Below are 14,975 nucleotides of genomic sequence, written 5' to 3'. Positions count from 1 at the left end.
CTTTGTATTGACACTTCTCTCATATGAACTTACTAAGTCATCATCATCATCATAAGCCTATTTCGGTCCACTGCAGGACGAAGGTATCTCTCTGCGATCTCCAATTACCCTTGTCCTGCGCCAACCGATTCCAACTAGCACCCGCAAATTTCCTCACTTCGTCGCAACACCTAGTCTTCTGCCGTCTTCTGCTGCGCTTCCCTTCTCTTGGTACCCATTCTGTCACCCTAATGGTCCAACGGTTACCTACTCTACGCATTACCTGACCTGCCCAGCGCCATTTTTTTCTCTGAATGTCTATCAGAATATTGTGTGTACCCGTTTGCTCTCTGATCCAAACCACACTCTATCTGTCTCTTAAAGTTATGCCTAGCATTCTTCATTCCATCGCTCTTTGGACGGTCCTTAACTTGTTCTCAAGTTTCTTTGTCAGTCTCCAAATCTCTGCGCCATATGTCAGCACCGGTAAAATGCACTGATTGTGCACTTTTCTTTTCAGTGATAAGGGTAAGCTCCCAGTCAGGAGCTCACGATGTCTGCCGTATGCGATCCAATCCATTTTTATTCTTCTGTGAATTTCCTTCTCATGGTCAGGATTCCCTGTGATTAGTTGCCCTAGGTAAACGTACTCCTTCACAGACTCTAGAGGCTGACTTACGATCTTGAACCCTTGTTCCTTTGCCCGGTTATTTGTCATTATCTTTGTCTTCTGCATAATAATCTTCAGCCCCACTCTTACACTCTCCCTGTTAAGGTCCTCAATCATTTGTTGTAACTCGTCTGCAGTGTTGCTGAATAGAACAATGTCATCGGCAAACCGAAGGTTGCTGAGGTATTCGCCGTCAGTCCTTACTCCTAAACCTTCCCAGTTTAATAGCTTGAATACTTCTTCCAAGCACGCAGTGAATAGCATTGGAGAGATTGTGTCTCCTTAATTGTCTGACCCGTTTCTTCATAGGTATCTTCCTACTTTTCTTGTGTAGAATTAAGGTGGCTGTGGAATCTCTTTAGATATTTTCCAGGGTATTTACGTAAGCGGTCTGTACTCCTTGATTACACAATGCCTCTAATGACTGCTTGTATCTCTACTGAATCCAATGCTTTTTCGTAATCTGTGAAAGCCATATAGAGAGGTTTATTGTATTATATTATTGGAGATTCTTTTGTTAAATACTTTATATAATACTGGGAGTAAGCTAACGAGCCTGTAATTTTTCAGTTTATTTATTTATTTATTTATTTATTCATTCATTCATTCAATCGGTGTACCTACATCGCCAGTACGGCATTATCGTAGGGGGGTTAAAATACAGGTGGTCACAATGGAAACATATTCAGCAACATCAAAAGAATACATCAGTAAATACAACATAGTTTAAGCACTGAAATTCGCAAAAGCGGAATAGAAACTAACAAAGTGCAAAACAAAGTGAGTGACAAAGTAACTAACAAAACAGAAAAAAAGTAACGTATGTGCAGAGATGAATAACAGAACAATCAAAGAATATGGCTCTCAATAGCATTTTCAAAACTAGAAGCTGCCATCACTTCATTAGGGAGCTTATTCCAATCGTTAATCGTCTTAGGAAAAAATGAATACTTAAACACATTGGTACGCCACTGATAAGCTCTAATTTTGTTAGCGTGGTCTCTCCTAGATGAAACGAAAAGTTCCTTAACGTCGCCCTTTTTGTGCATTAGTATAATGTTTGCCTTCTTCCAGTTTTCTGGGACCGTTGCAGTCGATAGACACTTCGTATAGAGAGCCGCCAGTTTTCCTAGCATTATGTCTTCTCCATCTTTGATTAAGTCGACTGTTATTCCATCCTCTCCTGCCGCTTTTCCCTGTTTCATGCCTAGCAAGGCCCTTCTGACTTCATCTCTAGTTATAGGAGGAGTTTCTGTATCCTGTTCATTATTGTTTCGAATAGAGTACTCCTGAGTCCTGTGGCTACTGTACAGGTCAGTATAGAATTCTTCCGCTGCTTTCATTATACCTTCGAGATTGCTGATGATATTACCCTGCTTATCCTTCAGTGCATACATCTTGGTTTGTCTTATGCCAAGATTCCTTCTCACTGATTTCAGCCTGCGTCCATTTCTTACGGCTTCTTCAGTCTTTCTCACGTTATAATTTCTAATATGGCTTATTTTCGCTTTGTTGCTCAGTTTTGACAGTTCCGCGAATTCTATCTTATCTCTTGAGTTGGACACTTTCATTCTTTGTCGTTTCTTTATTAGGAACTTTGTTACTTGAGAGAGCTTGCCTACTGGTTGCCTTGGTGCCTTGCCTCCCAGTTCACTTGCTGCCTCTGAAGCCGGCTTGTTACGGTTTCATTCATTATCTCTATGTCATCATCATCATCTCTCTGTTCTAAGGCTGCATATTTGTTTGCAAGTACCAGCCAAATTTGTCTGCTTTTACCCTTACTGCCTCTAAGTTGACCTGTTTTTTCTTGACCAATTCTACTCTTTCTCTGTTCACATTGAGGTGAATCCTGACCCTCACTAACCTATGATCACTGCACTTTACCCTCTCTTCTACTCTTCTACACTTCTACATCCTGCACTATGCTGGGATCGGCAGAAAGTATGAAATCAATTTCATTTCTTGTTTCGCCATTGGGGCTTTTCTAGGTCTATTTTCTGTTGCTACGTCTCCTGAAAAAGGTGTTCATTATTCTCAGCTTATTCTTTTTTTGCGAATTCTACCAGCAAAGCTCCTCTAGCGTTTCTAGAATCGACACCGTAGTTGCCAATTGCCTGTTCACCCGCCTGCTTTTCCCCCACTTTTTCATTGAAGTCGCCCATTACTACTGTATACCACGTTTGCACTTTTCACATCGCTAATTCTACATCTTCGTAAAACTGATCTACTTCCTCATCTTCGTGACTGGACGTTGGAGCGTAGATTTGTAGCACCTTTAATCTATACCTCTTATTGAGTTTAATTACGACTACTGCTACCCTCTCGTTGATGCTGTAGAATTCGTCAATGTTGCCCGCTATGTCCTTATGGATTATGAATCCTACCCCATATTGCTTCTTATCTGGGAGACTTTAGCAGAGGACATGGCCGTTAGTCAGCTCTGTATAAGCCTCACCGGTTCTTCTAATCTCACTAAGACTGGTAATATCCCAAACAACGTCTGATAATTTCTCAAAGAGTCCTGCTAAGCTAGCCTCACTCGACAGAGTTCGGCTGTTAAAGGTTGACAGGGTAAGTTTCCATTGGCGGCCTGTCCGGACCCCAGAGATTCTTAGCGTCCTCTGCTGCGTTGCAAGTCTGACCGCCGCCTTGGTCAGGTGCTCCGCAGCCGCTGGTGACTGAGAGCCATAAATATTGGTTAATTGAAGATATCATTATGAATATTTTTAGTGAATTCACGCGTCCGTTCTGATTTTTTTGTAACCTGTATATAGTATAATTATGTGCTTGTCATATAATGGCGTTTCCTTTTTTCTTTTTCTTTTGCTGCTGCTGCACTATAACCCATAGCTGCATTGCTGGCAGGGGGGCACAGCCTAGTCAGGTATTTTCTCAGCTTGTAGCCATGTCTCCTAAGGCAAGCTTGAACCGAATTGGTTTTGTATAAACGAAACGAAATAAACTTAGCGAAAAAAAAGGAATGGCAAGTCTAAGATATCACGTCAGTATACTCCTTTATAATGTGGACTTGTCCAGGCTTACAACCGGAACGCTCCCGTCTTCTTCCGCATGCCGGCCTCCGTTACTGTGCCACGCCGCAGTGCTCGCTGAGTGCACAACATATATATCGCAGTTAAAAGCACTCCTTGAATTTATTTACAGCACAGGACTTATGCTGCACGGGTACAACATATATAAGAAAAATTTTGCGTTAGGGTAAGTCTCCCTTGGACCACCCGCCGCGGTTGCTCAGTGGCTATGGTGTTAGGCTGCTGAGCACGAGGTCGCGGGATCGAATCCCGGCCACGGCGGCCGCATTTCGATGGGGGCGAAATGCGAAAACACCCGTGTACTTAGATTTAGGTGCACGTTAAAGAACCCCAAGTGGTCGAAATTTCCGGAGTCCTCCACTACGGCGTGCCTCATAATCAGAAAGTGGTTTTGGCACGTAAAACCCCATAATCTAATCTATCCCTTGGACCGAAAAAATGATAACCATTCCACTCTGCGAAGATGTAATGGCAGCGAACGCTGACCACAGTCAAAGCTCTCAAACGAAAAGCAAAGTGTTTTCGCTGCCATTCCATCTTCACAGAGTGGCATGGTTGCCCGGGCTCGCCGTTGTCGTTTTCGTTCAGCATCGCGGGAACGTTCTTCGTCGGTGGTCGTTTCGCGCCAGCTCCGTTTACATTCTTGTCGCTGTTCCTTCCGGCGCTCCTCGTACGCATGTTGTTCTTCAGGTGTACGAACTATACGTGTCCGCCTCATCGATAGCGCAGCTGTCTTTAGCGCCGATACCTCTCCTGCTTATGTACTGCGATAACCTCGACGTCACGCTATTTTTCATAGTGAGCGTTCTAATCGTTCTAATCTGTCAACTCAGGTGCATGCGTCAGCCAGACTTCTATCTCTATGCATGATAAAGAAACGAAGTTTTTGAATGGCGTGATAGGCTGACACCCTTTCATCACTTGGACGCGTCACTTCGTGACGTGATCCCATTCTCTGTATATTTAATCACTTGTTTAGAAAAAAATAAAGCATTGTTAGTCTCCGCTCGCATCGCCCAATTCCTTCTGTCCTTCCACCGGGTTGCGTTGCGCACCCCTAGGAATATGCATGTATAGACAAGCGATGTCGACCAGCCGTGGAAGTGGTCTCCCCTGCGTCACTCGTACCAACGGCAGCGTGATGCATTCGGCGCGTGCGCAGTCAAGTGTCGCCGGGGCACCTGGCAGCAGGTGACTGGCGCGCGATCGAGCGTGACTGCGCGCGCATCGTAGCGTGGATGAGACTGGAGAACACATGGTGCGACATCTCTATCTCAGTTTCATGAGAACAGCACCTGTGGAACTTTCGCCCACGTGCTTTATGGGGAGCTTGTTACGAAAATGCTCCTGGCCGTCGGAACTTACTCAATACGTGAAAGAAAGAAAATAGCGTAATTAAACCACTGTGGCACCTATATTTGTCTCTAAAACTGATGTCATTCTCCTCCGCTCCCTGATTAACGGCATTTCTATTACCCGAAGCAGGGAAAATAACTTTGTTTTTCGCTCTTTTCTTGCTCTTTTTTTCCTGTGCGGATCGACAAATGCAGTCGACATAAAGTACGGCCGTGGCCACCCGTGTACACTTACACTCTTGCTCGGGGTATTTCATATTGACACCATTCGTTACGAGCTGCAGGGAAGCCAATGCTGCTCAGAAATAATGAAGCGAGCCATGAGGCAAGCGAGAGGTCTGAAAGCGACATAAACTTCACCAAATCGCGCCACTCGAAAGCACACACTGAACGTCGTTCGTTCTCTCAGTTTTTTTTTATTATTACAGCCAATAGGTTTCTTAACCTCTTTTTCCGTTTTCGTGGTTGGTCAGCGGTCAGCGGTCGGTGGTCGAGGGTCGTTAGTCGTACTTGCGATAAGGAGCCCGTGCAAAGCCTGCTTGCATTCGCGCAGTTAACCGAGTTCTGGAGAGCGCCGGCTTCACAACTTGATATGCACGCGCTATTGTGCGTGAGTCTTTATATGTCTGAAGCTTTATGTGCGCGGTAGTGGAGTGCTCAGCAAGAAAGACGTTCGTTCGTTCGTTCGTTCGTTCGTTCGTTCGTTCGTTCGTTCGTTCGTTCGTTCGTTCGTTCGTTCGTTCGTTCGTTCGTTCGTTCGTTCGTTCGTCCGTCCGTCCGTCCGTTCGTTCGCTCGCTCGTTCGTTCATTCGTTCGTTCGTTCGTTCGTTCGTTCGTTCGTTCGTTCGTTCGTTCGTTCGTTCGTTCGTTCGTTCGTTCGTTCGTTCGTGCGTCCGTCCGTCCGACCGTCCGTCCGTCCGTCCGTTCGTTCGTTCGCTCGCTCGCTCGTTCGTTCGTTCGTTCGTTCGTTCGTTCGTTCGTTCGTTCGTTCGTTCGTTCGTTCGTTCGTTCGTTCGTTCGTTCGTTCGTTCGTTCGTTCGTTCGTTCGTTCGTTCGTTCGTTCGTTCGTTCGTTCTCTCTCTCTCTCTCTTCGGTTACATTGTCAATCATCGTCAATTTTATCTCCACAATTGTCCTTATAGCAATTGCTGCTCGGGCTCACTCGAACAGCTATTGAACGACGAGCGGCGGCGTACGCAAGTGGGCGCAAAAACGCCCGCTGGCGTCCGCCACCGCTCGTCGTTGGAATTTCAAAATTATCTGCAAGAAAATTTAAAAAAAAAGAAAGAAAGGAACACTCCCATTGTGCCGCATGGATTTGAACTTAAGAACCATGGAATGGCAATACAGGATCATATCTCTTAGCCGCTCTACGCTTCCTCTTTTTCTTCTTTCGTGGTGTTGAATTCGGGGCACAAATGATTTTTTCGGAAAACAGAAAAAGAGAAACGAGCTAGTGAGCCGATGCTGCAGCGGTGGAGAATACTCATACTGGAGAGCGCGATCGAGCCAGCAGCTGCTATGACTGGCTAACGCCCGCTCGACATCTGTGCACTGGTGTGCTGAATATAGGGCTGGCGTCCGAGCGTTCTTTGTATTTTAACACGCCGCCTTCCCAGTTGCGGCGGCGGTCTTAAACTAAATTTCCTTCGTATACATGCAAAGACAATGATTAAGCGTGTCTGTTTCGTATTGATAAGTGTCCTTCTTGTAAAGTTTACTCAACGGCGCTGACGTCATCTTGTTTTCTTAAAGGATAACGTGATCGAGGCATATTAATGGTGGATAACAAATATAAATAGCAGAAAAGCCGAATTAATTCAGCAGTAACTGGTTGCTGAAATTTGTTGGAATGGATTGGAATGGGTTGCTGGAAGCGGCAAAGGGTTGTTTTAGGAGAAACCAGTGGCTAAATTCGGGCAGGTAAGAGGAGGAAGAAAATCCGAGTCCTTCCATTTCACAGACGAGAGGCACAACTACCACAAACGAATGCGACTCGCACTTGTTTTACTTCTCGAATGGAGATTGCTTTGTCGCACCCGCAAATTCACTGCAACGAACGCCACAAGAAACAGTCTAAAGCTTCATGCGCATTATACGTAGCCAGCTATCACGTCACTCTTTCGCGTTACGGTTGAAACAAAATTTTATTCCGTTTGAAGTAGAACAAATTCATTACCCGAATATAAACGTTTACCACTTTTGCAAGTACGCCGTCCACAATCTTCTCGTAAACTTTCTTTACCTCTATTACCTTGCAGAATGTCGTAGTAAAGGCAAACCTTTACAGATGGCATCGCTTTTTGCAAAACTCAACATATGCAGTAATGAATACAAATACAAAATAAAAAGGAACAGGCAACGGTAGTTATAACTTACAGGAGTTCAAATCAACACGCCCCTTAAGGCGTACAGCGTTGCCTAATTCAAGTAGACTGTACTCCATAAAATGTCACATGTTCAGCTTACGCCCGCAAATCGTTTGCTGGTGTGAGACTTAAGCTTATTTCTTAAAAGGGTGAAAATTACGGTCTTGAGCCTTAACGCCTTTGTTCGCGGGCGCGTTCGCACCATCATCAAATTGGGCCCCTAAAGGGATGTGACCAGATTCGTCGGACGCCAAAGTGGGGCGGGAGTTGGAGGTCGTAGATGGGAACGATATTCAGCATTTAATATTATTTTTGTTTATGTAAAGAAAAACTCTTTTGCAAGCCATTCAGTATATAAATTTGCAGTTGCGTTACGACATTATTCCACGTGTTTCCAGCGCCACATGAGTGAGAAGTAAGATGGCATGAAGATGGTGTGGTCAGTGCGCGTTGGCTTGGCTACAGCTCGTTAGCCAACTCGTTGAGAAGTCCATTGTAGTCAGGTCGAGAAAACGTACGAGCCTTTAAGTTCTTGCGTTTCCATTAATTGTCACACGAAAGTGACACGTCAATGTATCGTGTCTGCTGTATCCACAGTTATGTATAGGTGTAATGAAAACACAGTCGAATTAAAACTTTGTGACCCCGAGTCTCTACCAAGACAGAATAATATTGAATGTGGAAAATTAGGGATTAGTACTTCAGTATTCAATATTTCATAAATTATTGGCTGATCTGGCGTCCATGAATGATTAACCAATTACCAAAGCATTGTGTGCCTGCAAATACATAGTCTCCCTGGACATCGCTGGATAGAAAAAAAATAGTGTTCATTCCATTTAATCTAGCTGACTGTGGCGCATTATGATCTTTATGCGTTGCTGCACCATACTGCAACATTAGCTAAACAGTCATTTTGTGTCACACTGCATGACTACGACGGCCAGTAGTATGGCTGGTTAGAGATGAAACGAAATGAGCGACAGTAGCACCAGGGTTTTCATTTTTTAGACAGCGTCAGCGGCTTTAGCGCTTGCCACAGAAAAAGCAGCAGATTCGTTTCGTCTACTCAGGATTCTCCAAAGGTGCATGCGGAATCTTAGTACACGAACATTTTACATTCTGCCCCCGTCATAATACAGCCACCGCGGCTGGGCATCGAACCATCTACCTCGTGCTCAGCTTCTGTTGATATTGTACTGGATGGAGGCCAAGCCTGCAAATTCTGAATAATTACTGGATAAAGTTCCGTCATTTGGGGTCATAGACCCGTAATCAACGGATGTCAAGCTGGAACTCTTGTAGCTTTCCGAACGTTTACCTGATCCCTTTCTTGATAATGGCATTCTTGGCATTGTCAGACGTATAACGTAAAAATTATCTGCTCAATTAGCTTTGTTCTGTACTGTGCATGACATGTATGGCTAAACAGCATGTCATTATAATCTGGGTGCCCGGTCACAGAGGCGTCGATGGTAATGTGCTTGCAGATGAAATCGCCACATTCATAGCAACAAAATTACCTGACTCTTCCGTAGCTGCTCTTGCCGTAGATTTGAAGCCTTTCATTAGGGAAAAATTCAGGAACTATTGGCAACTTTTGTCAGATACCTGAACCCGTAATACGTTCCACGTACTAAAACCATAGTTGGGATATTGGCCATCAACAACAGAGTCACGACGAAGTGATGTCCTTATTTGTCGTCTCCGAATAAGCAACATGCACGGCACACACAATTATTTGCTGACTGGTGGTGAACCCCCAATCTGCGGCCGATGTGGTGAAACGCTCAGCATTTTGCACGTTCTGCTGGAGTGTCGAAAAGCAGAAGCTGAGAGAAAGGAACACTTTCCTTTGGCACACCGGCAGCATAGATCTCCATGCGGCAACGTTTCTTGGTGCAGAACCGTTTTTTGACACCAAAGTAGCTTTACGTTCTTTAAATATTGTTGCCTTACATGTTATCAGGCCAAGAAATTCAAAGCGCATCCTTTCACCAGAGGGTGCTGCTATGATCGTATCGTTTTGTAAAGCACGTGCCTACACATCCTTGTGTTCAAGGGCCATGTTAAGGCAGCAGTGCTTCTTGCAAACTATTGTCACTGATACATTTTAGTACCATATATTATCTCATACATTTAGTCTCATACCCGTGATTTGGTCATTATGTCATATTCAGTCTCATATGTTATTCCTTCTGCAATGTATCTGTCATGTTCCTAGTATACCTCACTAGTATTTGTCACAATTTAATTTCATAAACATTTTACAAACCATACTGCGAGTGTTTTAGGACACTTTAAAACCGCGTCTCATCTACGTCCCATAATTCATTGCTCCATTGCCCACTCATTATCATTAGCCTGGCGCTCTTTGGACCTTGCAATACTTAGCCCTTGCCGCCCCGGTACTCCAAATTCATCATCATTCTTTCCGGCTGTCCAACCTAGCTAATCATTTTCGGGGGGCGATTCCGAAAATAGCGCAGTCTAAAATTGTTTAAAATCTCTCTGGTGCTTGGCGGAATCGGACCCGCGTCACACGGGTTTCTCAATCAAAGCAGCATGACGACTTTGCACGCTGCGCCACAAATACACCACGCGATTTTGGAGGGCATGCAGAGTCCCTTGCGACGGTGCTTCTTGATGGCGCAGCGTGTCCAGAGAGGAGCTCGGTTGCAGTAGACGCCTCATGCACGACACGTTTCGACTGTTTGCGTACTTGGATAGTCATCGTATGGATAAGTTCTGGCCAATTCTTTTTTTTATTATTCTCGAGGCTGTGTAGTCTTTCGAAGATGGGATTTTCGAATCGGGGCATTACTGGAAACTATCGGGCGTGTGAACAGATGCAGGCGCCCAACCACGATGCTGCGCTGTTGTTGACCTTAGTGTCGACGTTGCAGGCATGCCGCACTTGCTCTCTGTTTTCGACTCCCAGATTTTTATTTATTTTCGGTAGACGACCTCTCTGCACGGGCTGCAACAAGGTTATACACATCCGTTCTCCCCGTCACTTGGCTCGTTGAGAAGTTCGCTGACACTGCGTGCATTCAGCTGGTGAGTGTATGTTGGACATCCGCCGGTAAGAGATGAAATCGCGTGTAAACCGCAATCGGTGAAACTGCCAAGCGCGTAAATCTTTCGAGCGACAATTCGTGCAACAAAAATAATCAGAAGGAAAGAAAAACTTTGTTTAGCTCGGCCAACTCACTGCTGCACCTACAGGTATTCTAGAGCCACCTAATTTCGAGGCCCGGTGATGCCGTTGAGCAAAGCCTCGTTTTTGTTCACCGTATGGCGAACGCTGGAGTAGCTGAATTTGGTTTGGATTCTAATTAAATTCAGGTTGACTTTCGCTACTCTGTGGATTCGCTACTATGATTCAGTGCATGTCGAGGCGAAAACTCAATCATTTCATGCCTAATAGATGTATGGAGATAATGTAGAGTTTCTAGACATTCTGTGGGCAAACTTGCCTTCGTATAATATTTTTTTTCCTGTTTGCTTAGACAGCGTTAGATGTTGTTATGACAACAGTTGCATCAGAGCTCAAATATATGAACCGTGTTAGACGCTCTATGCACTTACTATTATTCTAGATGAACATACAAGCTCCAGACTCCCTATGTAAAGCACATGGACTGTCCATAAGCTGTCCGCAAATCGTGCAACAAAGTCTGCATGCAGACTTTATGGACAATTGTCTGCTATACACCCAAACTATACTTCCGTGTGAGCGGAGGGGTTTCATGTCTGATTTTCCTTTACTTTATTTTTTAATCTATAGCTGTTTCAGCTGCTGCATCACTAATGGCTCTGATCGACTATTACCTCACTCTTTCTTGTCTAGCGCATAGACGAACGGTGCTTCTTCACGGATATACCGCTGTGGGCAAATCCGCGCAGCACGCTCTGCTACTGCCCTAGTGGGAGTGTCAATTCTTGATTACTTCAAATGCTTCATTCAGCACACAGCACAGGCGCACAATGAAAAAAAACAAGACGTTTTCATTTACTTCCACTGTTCTTCGTTATATAGTCTAGTCGTGTAATTTCCGATAATGGTTATGGACTGGCGCATAATTTTACGAGCGAGAGCTCGTAATCGCAAAATTCGATGCGCTTTTGAAGACCTTCACGGGTGCGACCAAGAGCGCTCGTCAAAGCTGGCTTCTCCACATTATCGCTTTTCGACCGGAGAAGCCCACTTAAGCTGCTCTAATGAGATGTGACACACCGAGTGCCTCGAAGAAACACAACGTCATACGTATTCATCACCATGGTAATCGATGGCCATGACATCGTTCTCCTTCTCCTCGTTCAGGTAGATTTGAGCGTCGCTGCCAGTTGAGACAGTTACGGTTACCACTTACAAGCACTAGAAGATATACTGGGACATTGTATCACCGTGATTGAGCCTGTGGGTTTGCTTCTTTTCCACTGCATCGAGCACATGATTTGCCCTCATGCTGGTTTGTTTGGGTGCCACCTTGCATTTTGCCCGAGAAACAAAGCAGGACTAGTATTTAGACAGGGCACATGCCGCCTTGCTGCCACCTGCTTATACATATGCATGCACGTATACCTACGTCTCAATGCTTAGCTAGCAGCCTTCACACGTCCTAATATTTATTTATTTATTTATTTATTTATTTATTTATTTATTTATTTATTTATTCATTCATTTTGTTAACATATTCTTGATGCTGCTTGGGTGTTTGAAAGAGAAGTGGTGTACATTACTAGCACGTGGTTGCAGAGGTAGAATTCGAACGCAGATTGATTCGGGTTGGTGGCGATGGAGGCAAGAAGGCGATTCCATTCTGATGACGTCTTTGGCACGAATGAATGACAGTTGAAGTTAATGCGGCCGTCTGGGGCTTTAATCCTTTGTTTTCCACAAGGATGTCAGCTTGAACGCATTTCCTTTCAGCGCGTAGGAAAGCACAGTGAATGCAGTCTTTCTATTATAAAGCGTCGAAGTGTCCTAGTATGTCTTGCGGTCAGAAGCCACAATTCCACGAGCCCATACAAGGACTGCCATACGGTCCCAACAGACGTATGCTATGCTGATGGCAACACTAGTTGCCACTGGCAAACATAGGATTAAAGCGATTTTTTTTTTGCAGAGTTTCAAAGTGTGACCGTTTGACATATTTATTAACAACAAACATTCGCAGCACAGCTTGCAACACATATAACCTTGTATCCCATGTGAGCATGTGATTCTAATACATCATTTATATAGGAAATTGGGTGTGTGTGAAATTGGCACAGCCTGTAAGCATGTTTTCTCAAGAATTAAATTTAATAACACCCTATTATCAGACACTAACGTCACAGCTACCAGCATCATCATCAGCTGCAGCAGCAGCCTATTTTTTATGTCCACTGCAGATCTTCAATTACCCCTTTCTTGCGCTACCTACATATCGGGTGTCCCAAGCAACTTGAGCCAAACATTAAAAATATGCAAATGTATAGCTGGACAGAACCAAGATAATCTTGTTTGTCGTCGCTTGGAGATACTCAGATCATTTTTTTTTTGCATTCCGCCTAATTACATAATTGGTCCTAATCAATTAATCAACTTCTCCAATATAATAATTAGACTAAAGGTATCAATAAGAAAATTGCAGAACAACATGACAAACTCCCGATACAGCTTTCCGTTGCTCAATACATGCTACATAAAAGTGTTTTCTAAGCATAAAAGAAATCCGCGAGAACTGCCTCGAGCGGCCAGTCGCGCGGCAATGTTGCGTGGTTTAGCAAGATACCGCGTTCCAGTTACTTGTGTGCTTCAGTGCATCAAACGACGTTTTTTTAACAAATTAACTGGAACGCCAATGCATTTCTCCGCAAAGTTAGGGAATTTAGATCTCGAGACTGTTGTCATCTTGAAAATTCGTTCCAAGTGGATCCGCCTTGCGAACTCCACGGCTATAATTTGTAGATTGCAACATGGGCCATATTGTAATTAGTTAAAAACTTAATCAGTGTATTTTTATTATTTAGTCAATTTTGTATCTAAATTTTCTGTGCAAGTATTGTCCGCCGCTTCGAGTAGCGCTAGACCAGCCAATGAACTAGAATTGTGATATATCTGCCACAGGCAACCTTTAAAAGATTTGTGAAAGTATTCGCTGAAACACCTTGTAGTTACTGCCGAAACACGCGTACATTCGGAACTTCGTCATTCAGAAATGGGTGGGTCTTCCTTCGAAAAAAACAAAGCTGCAGCAGCAACCAAGTTCGTGGCGCCTGTGGGCGGCGTCCGCCGGCGCCTGGCTGCTGTTGGTGTTGTGCTGCTGCTGCCCGGAGCCCGTGGCGTCGACGCTTTGCAACGAGCTGACCATGCTGTCCGAGGAGTGCCAGTGCGACGAGTACAACGGGAGGCTCACGCTGCGGTGGGCCAACATCCACGCCAGCCCGCTGCTCAGCGACCTGGAGAGGGTGGCCGAGGCCAAGATACCCCTGTACGAGATTCAGGTAGGACACGTTGGTGCATTCGAACGCCCCCCCCCCCTCACCCTCCCCCTCACTGTTTTCGCTACTGCTTCGTGGAAAAAATCTCTCACTGGCCTCTCTGACGCCCAGCTACCAAAAAAGAAAAAGAAAAGAAAATGGAACTGTTCGAGGCTCGCTTACGAACCCAAGTTGGGTTCGTACGTGCCGTGCCACCGCGCAGCCAGTAAACAACGCCAATTGGAAGTCAGTGCTCGTCGTTATTTGTCGCGTTCATCCAGTTTCGCACCGTTACACACAGCCATTGAAACAAAACCTAAGCAGTCACCTTACTTAATTTGTTTAATTTTACTTAGAGGTGGATACCAAAAATTAACACATTAAACTGGTAAAGTGTTCTTTCAAAACCCCAGTGTCTTTCTTATTTTGCCGGAAAAAGAGAGAGAGAGAGAGAGAGAACAACTTTAGTGAAAATGCCTGCAGAGTCGGTTAGGCTCCCTCCACGCAGGGAGGACAAGCTTTTACCGCGACGCGGCCACTACGTCAGTCTCGTGCATTGTACTCCTCGAGGTATTGGTTCCTCGCTACTTCCGCGGATCCGAGAGGGCCGCCGCCCGCTTCCTGGGGGTGCTGCCCTCCTTCTCCTCGGTTTCGCGTGGTAGCTGCCCCTCTAGAGCTGCCGAGACCTGCTGGACGGCCTTGAGTTGTGTCTCTTGGTCATAGCTCCTCGTTGCAGCCTCTAGCTGCGGCGGGAACGTCGTCTTCTCGCTGGCTTCTCGCTGGCTTCTCGCTGCCGCGGTGGCTCTTAGCGCACAGTTGCCGGAAAGAGGTGCATTAGTACTTTCCAAACTTCCCTCTTTCTTTAAAATATTCTTTTTTTTAGTTTCGAACCTAAATCTTAGTGGCCGTACGTCAATGTGGAGTCTCGGATTTCAATGCATTTTCTCCTATTTGTGCAGTTTTGGCGCCTGAAAATTTCTCGAAATGTTCTAGGTTCAGTATCCGTTTCCTTTAGAATGCAATGTAGTACTCATTTCCCGATAAACAGTTCACTAAATTAACTCGAGTGGACAGAGTCCAA

General features: G+C 45.0%; 1 protein-coding gene across 1 annotated transcript in view; it reads left to right on the top strand.

Moving 5' to 3' along the window:
- Nucleotides 1-14,975, top strand: part of LOC135901199 (leucine-rich repeat-containing protein 24-like) — a 35,139-nt gene that overhangs the window by 2,882 nt on the left and 17,282 nt on the right. Inside the window, exon 2 of the mRNA XM_065430883.2 lies at nt 13,664-13,918. Coding sequence (XP_065286955.1) covers nt 13,664-13,918 — 255 coding nt within the window. The remainder of the gene's footprint in view (nt 1-13,663; nt 13,919-14,975) is intronic.

The sequence above is a fragment of the Dermacentor albipictus genome, chromosome 4 (assembly GCF_038994185.2).
Source record: "Dermacentor albipictus isolate Rhodes 1998 colony chromosome 4, USDA_Dalb.pri_finalv2, whole genome shotgun sequence".
NCBI lineage: Eukaryota > Metazoa > Arthropoda > Arachnida > Ixodida > Ixodidae > Dermacentor > Dermacentor albipictus.
The sequence above is the reverse complement of the archived record's forward strand: the minus strand, read 5'-3'. Positions and strand labels throughout refer to the sequence as shown.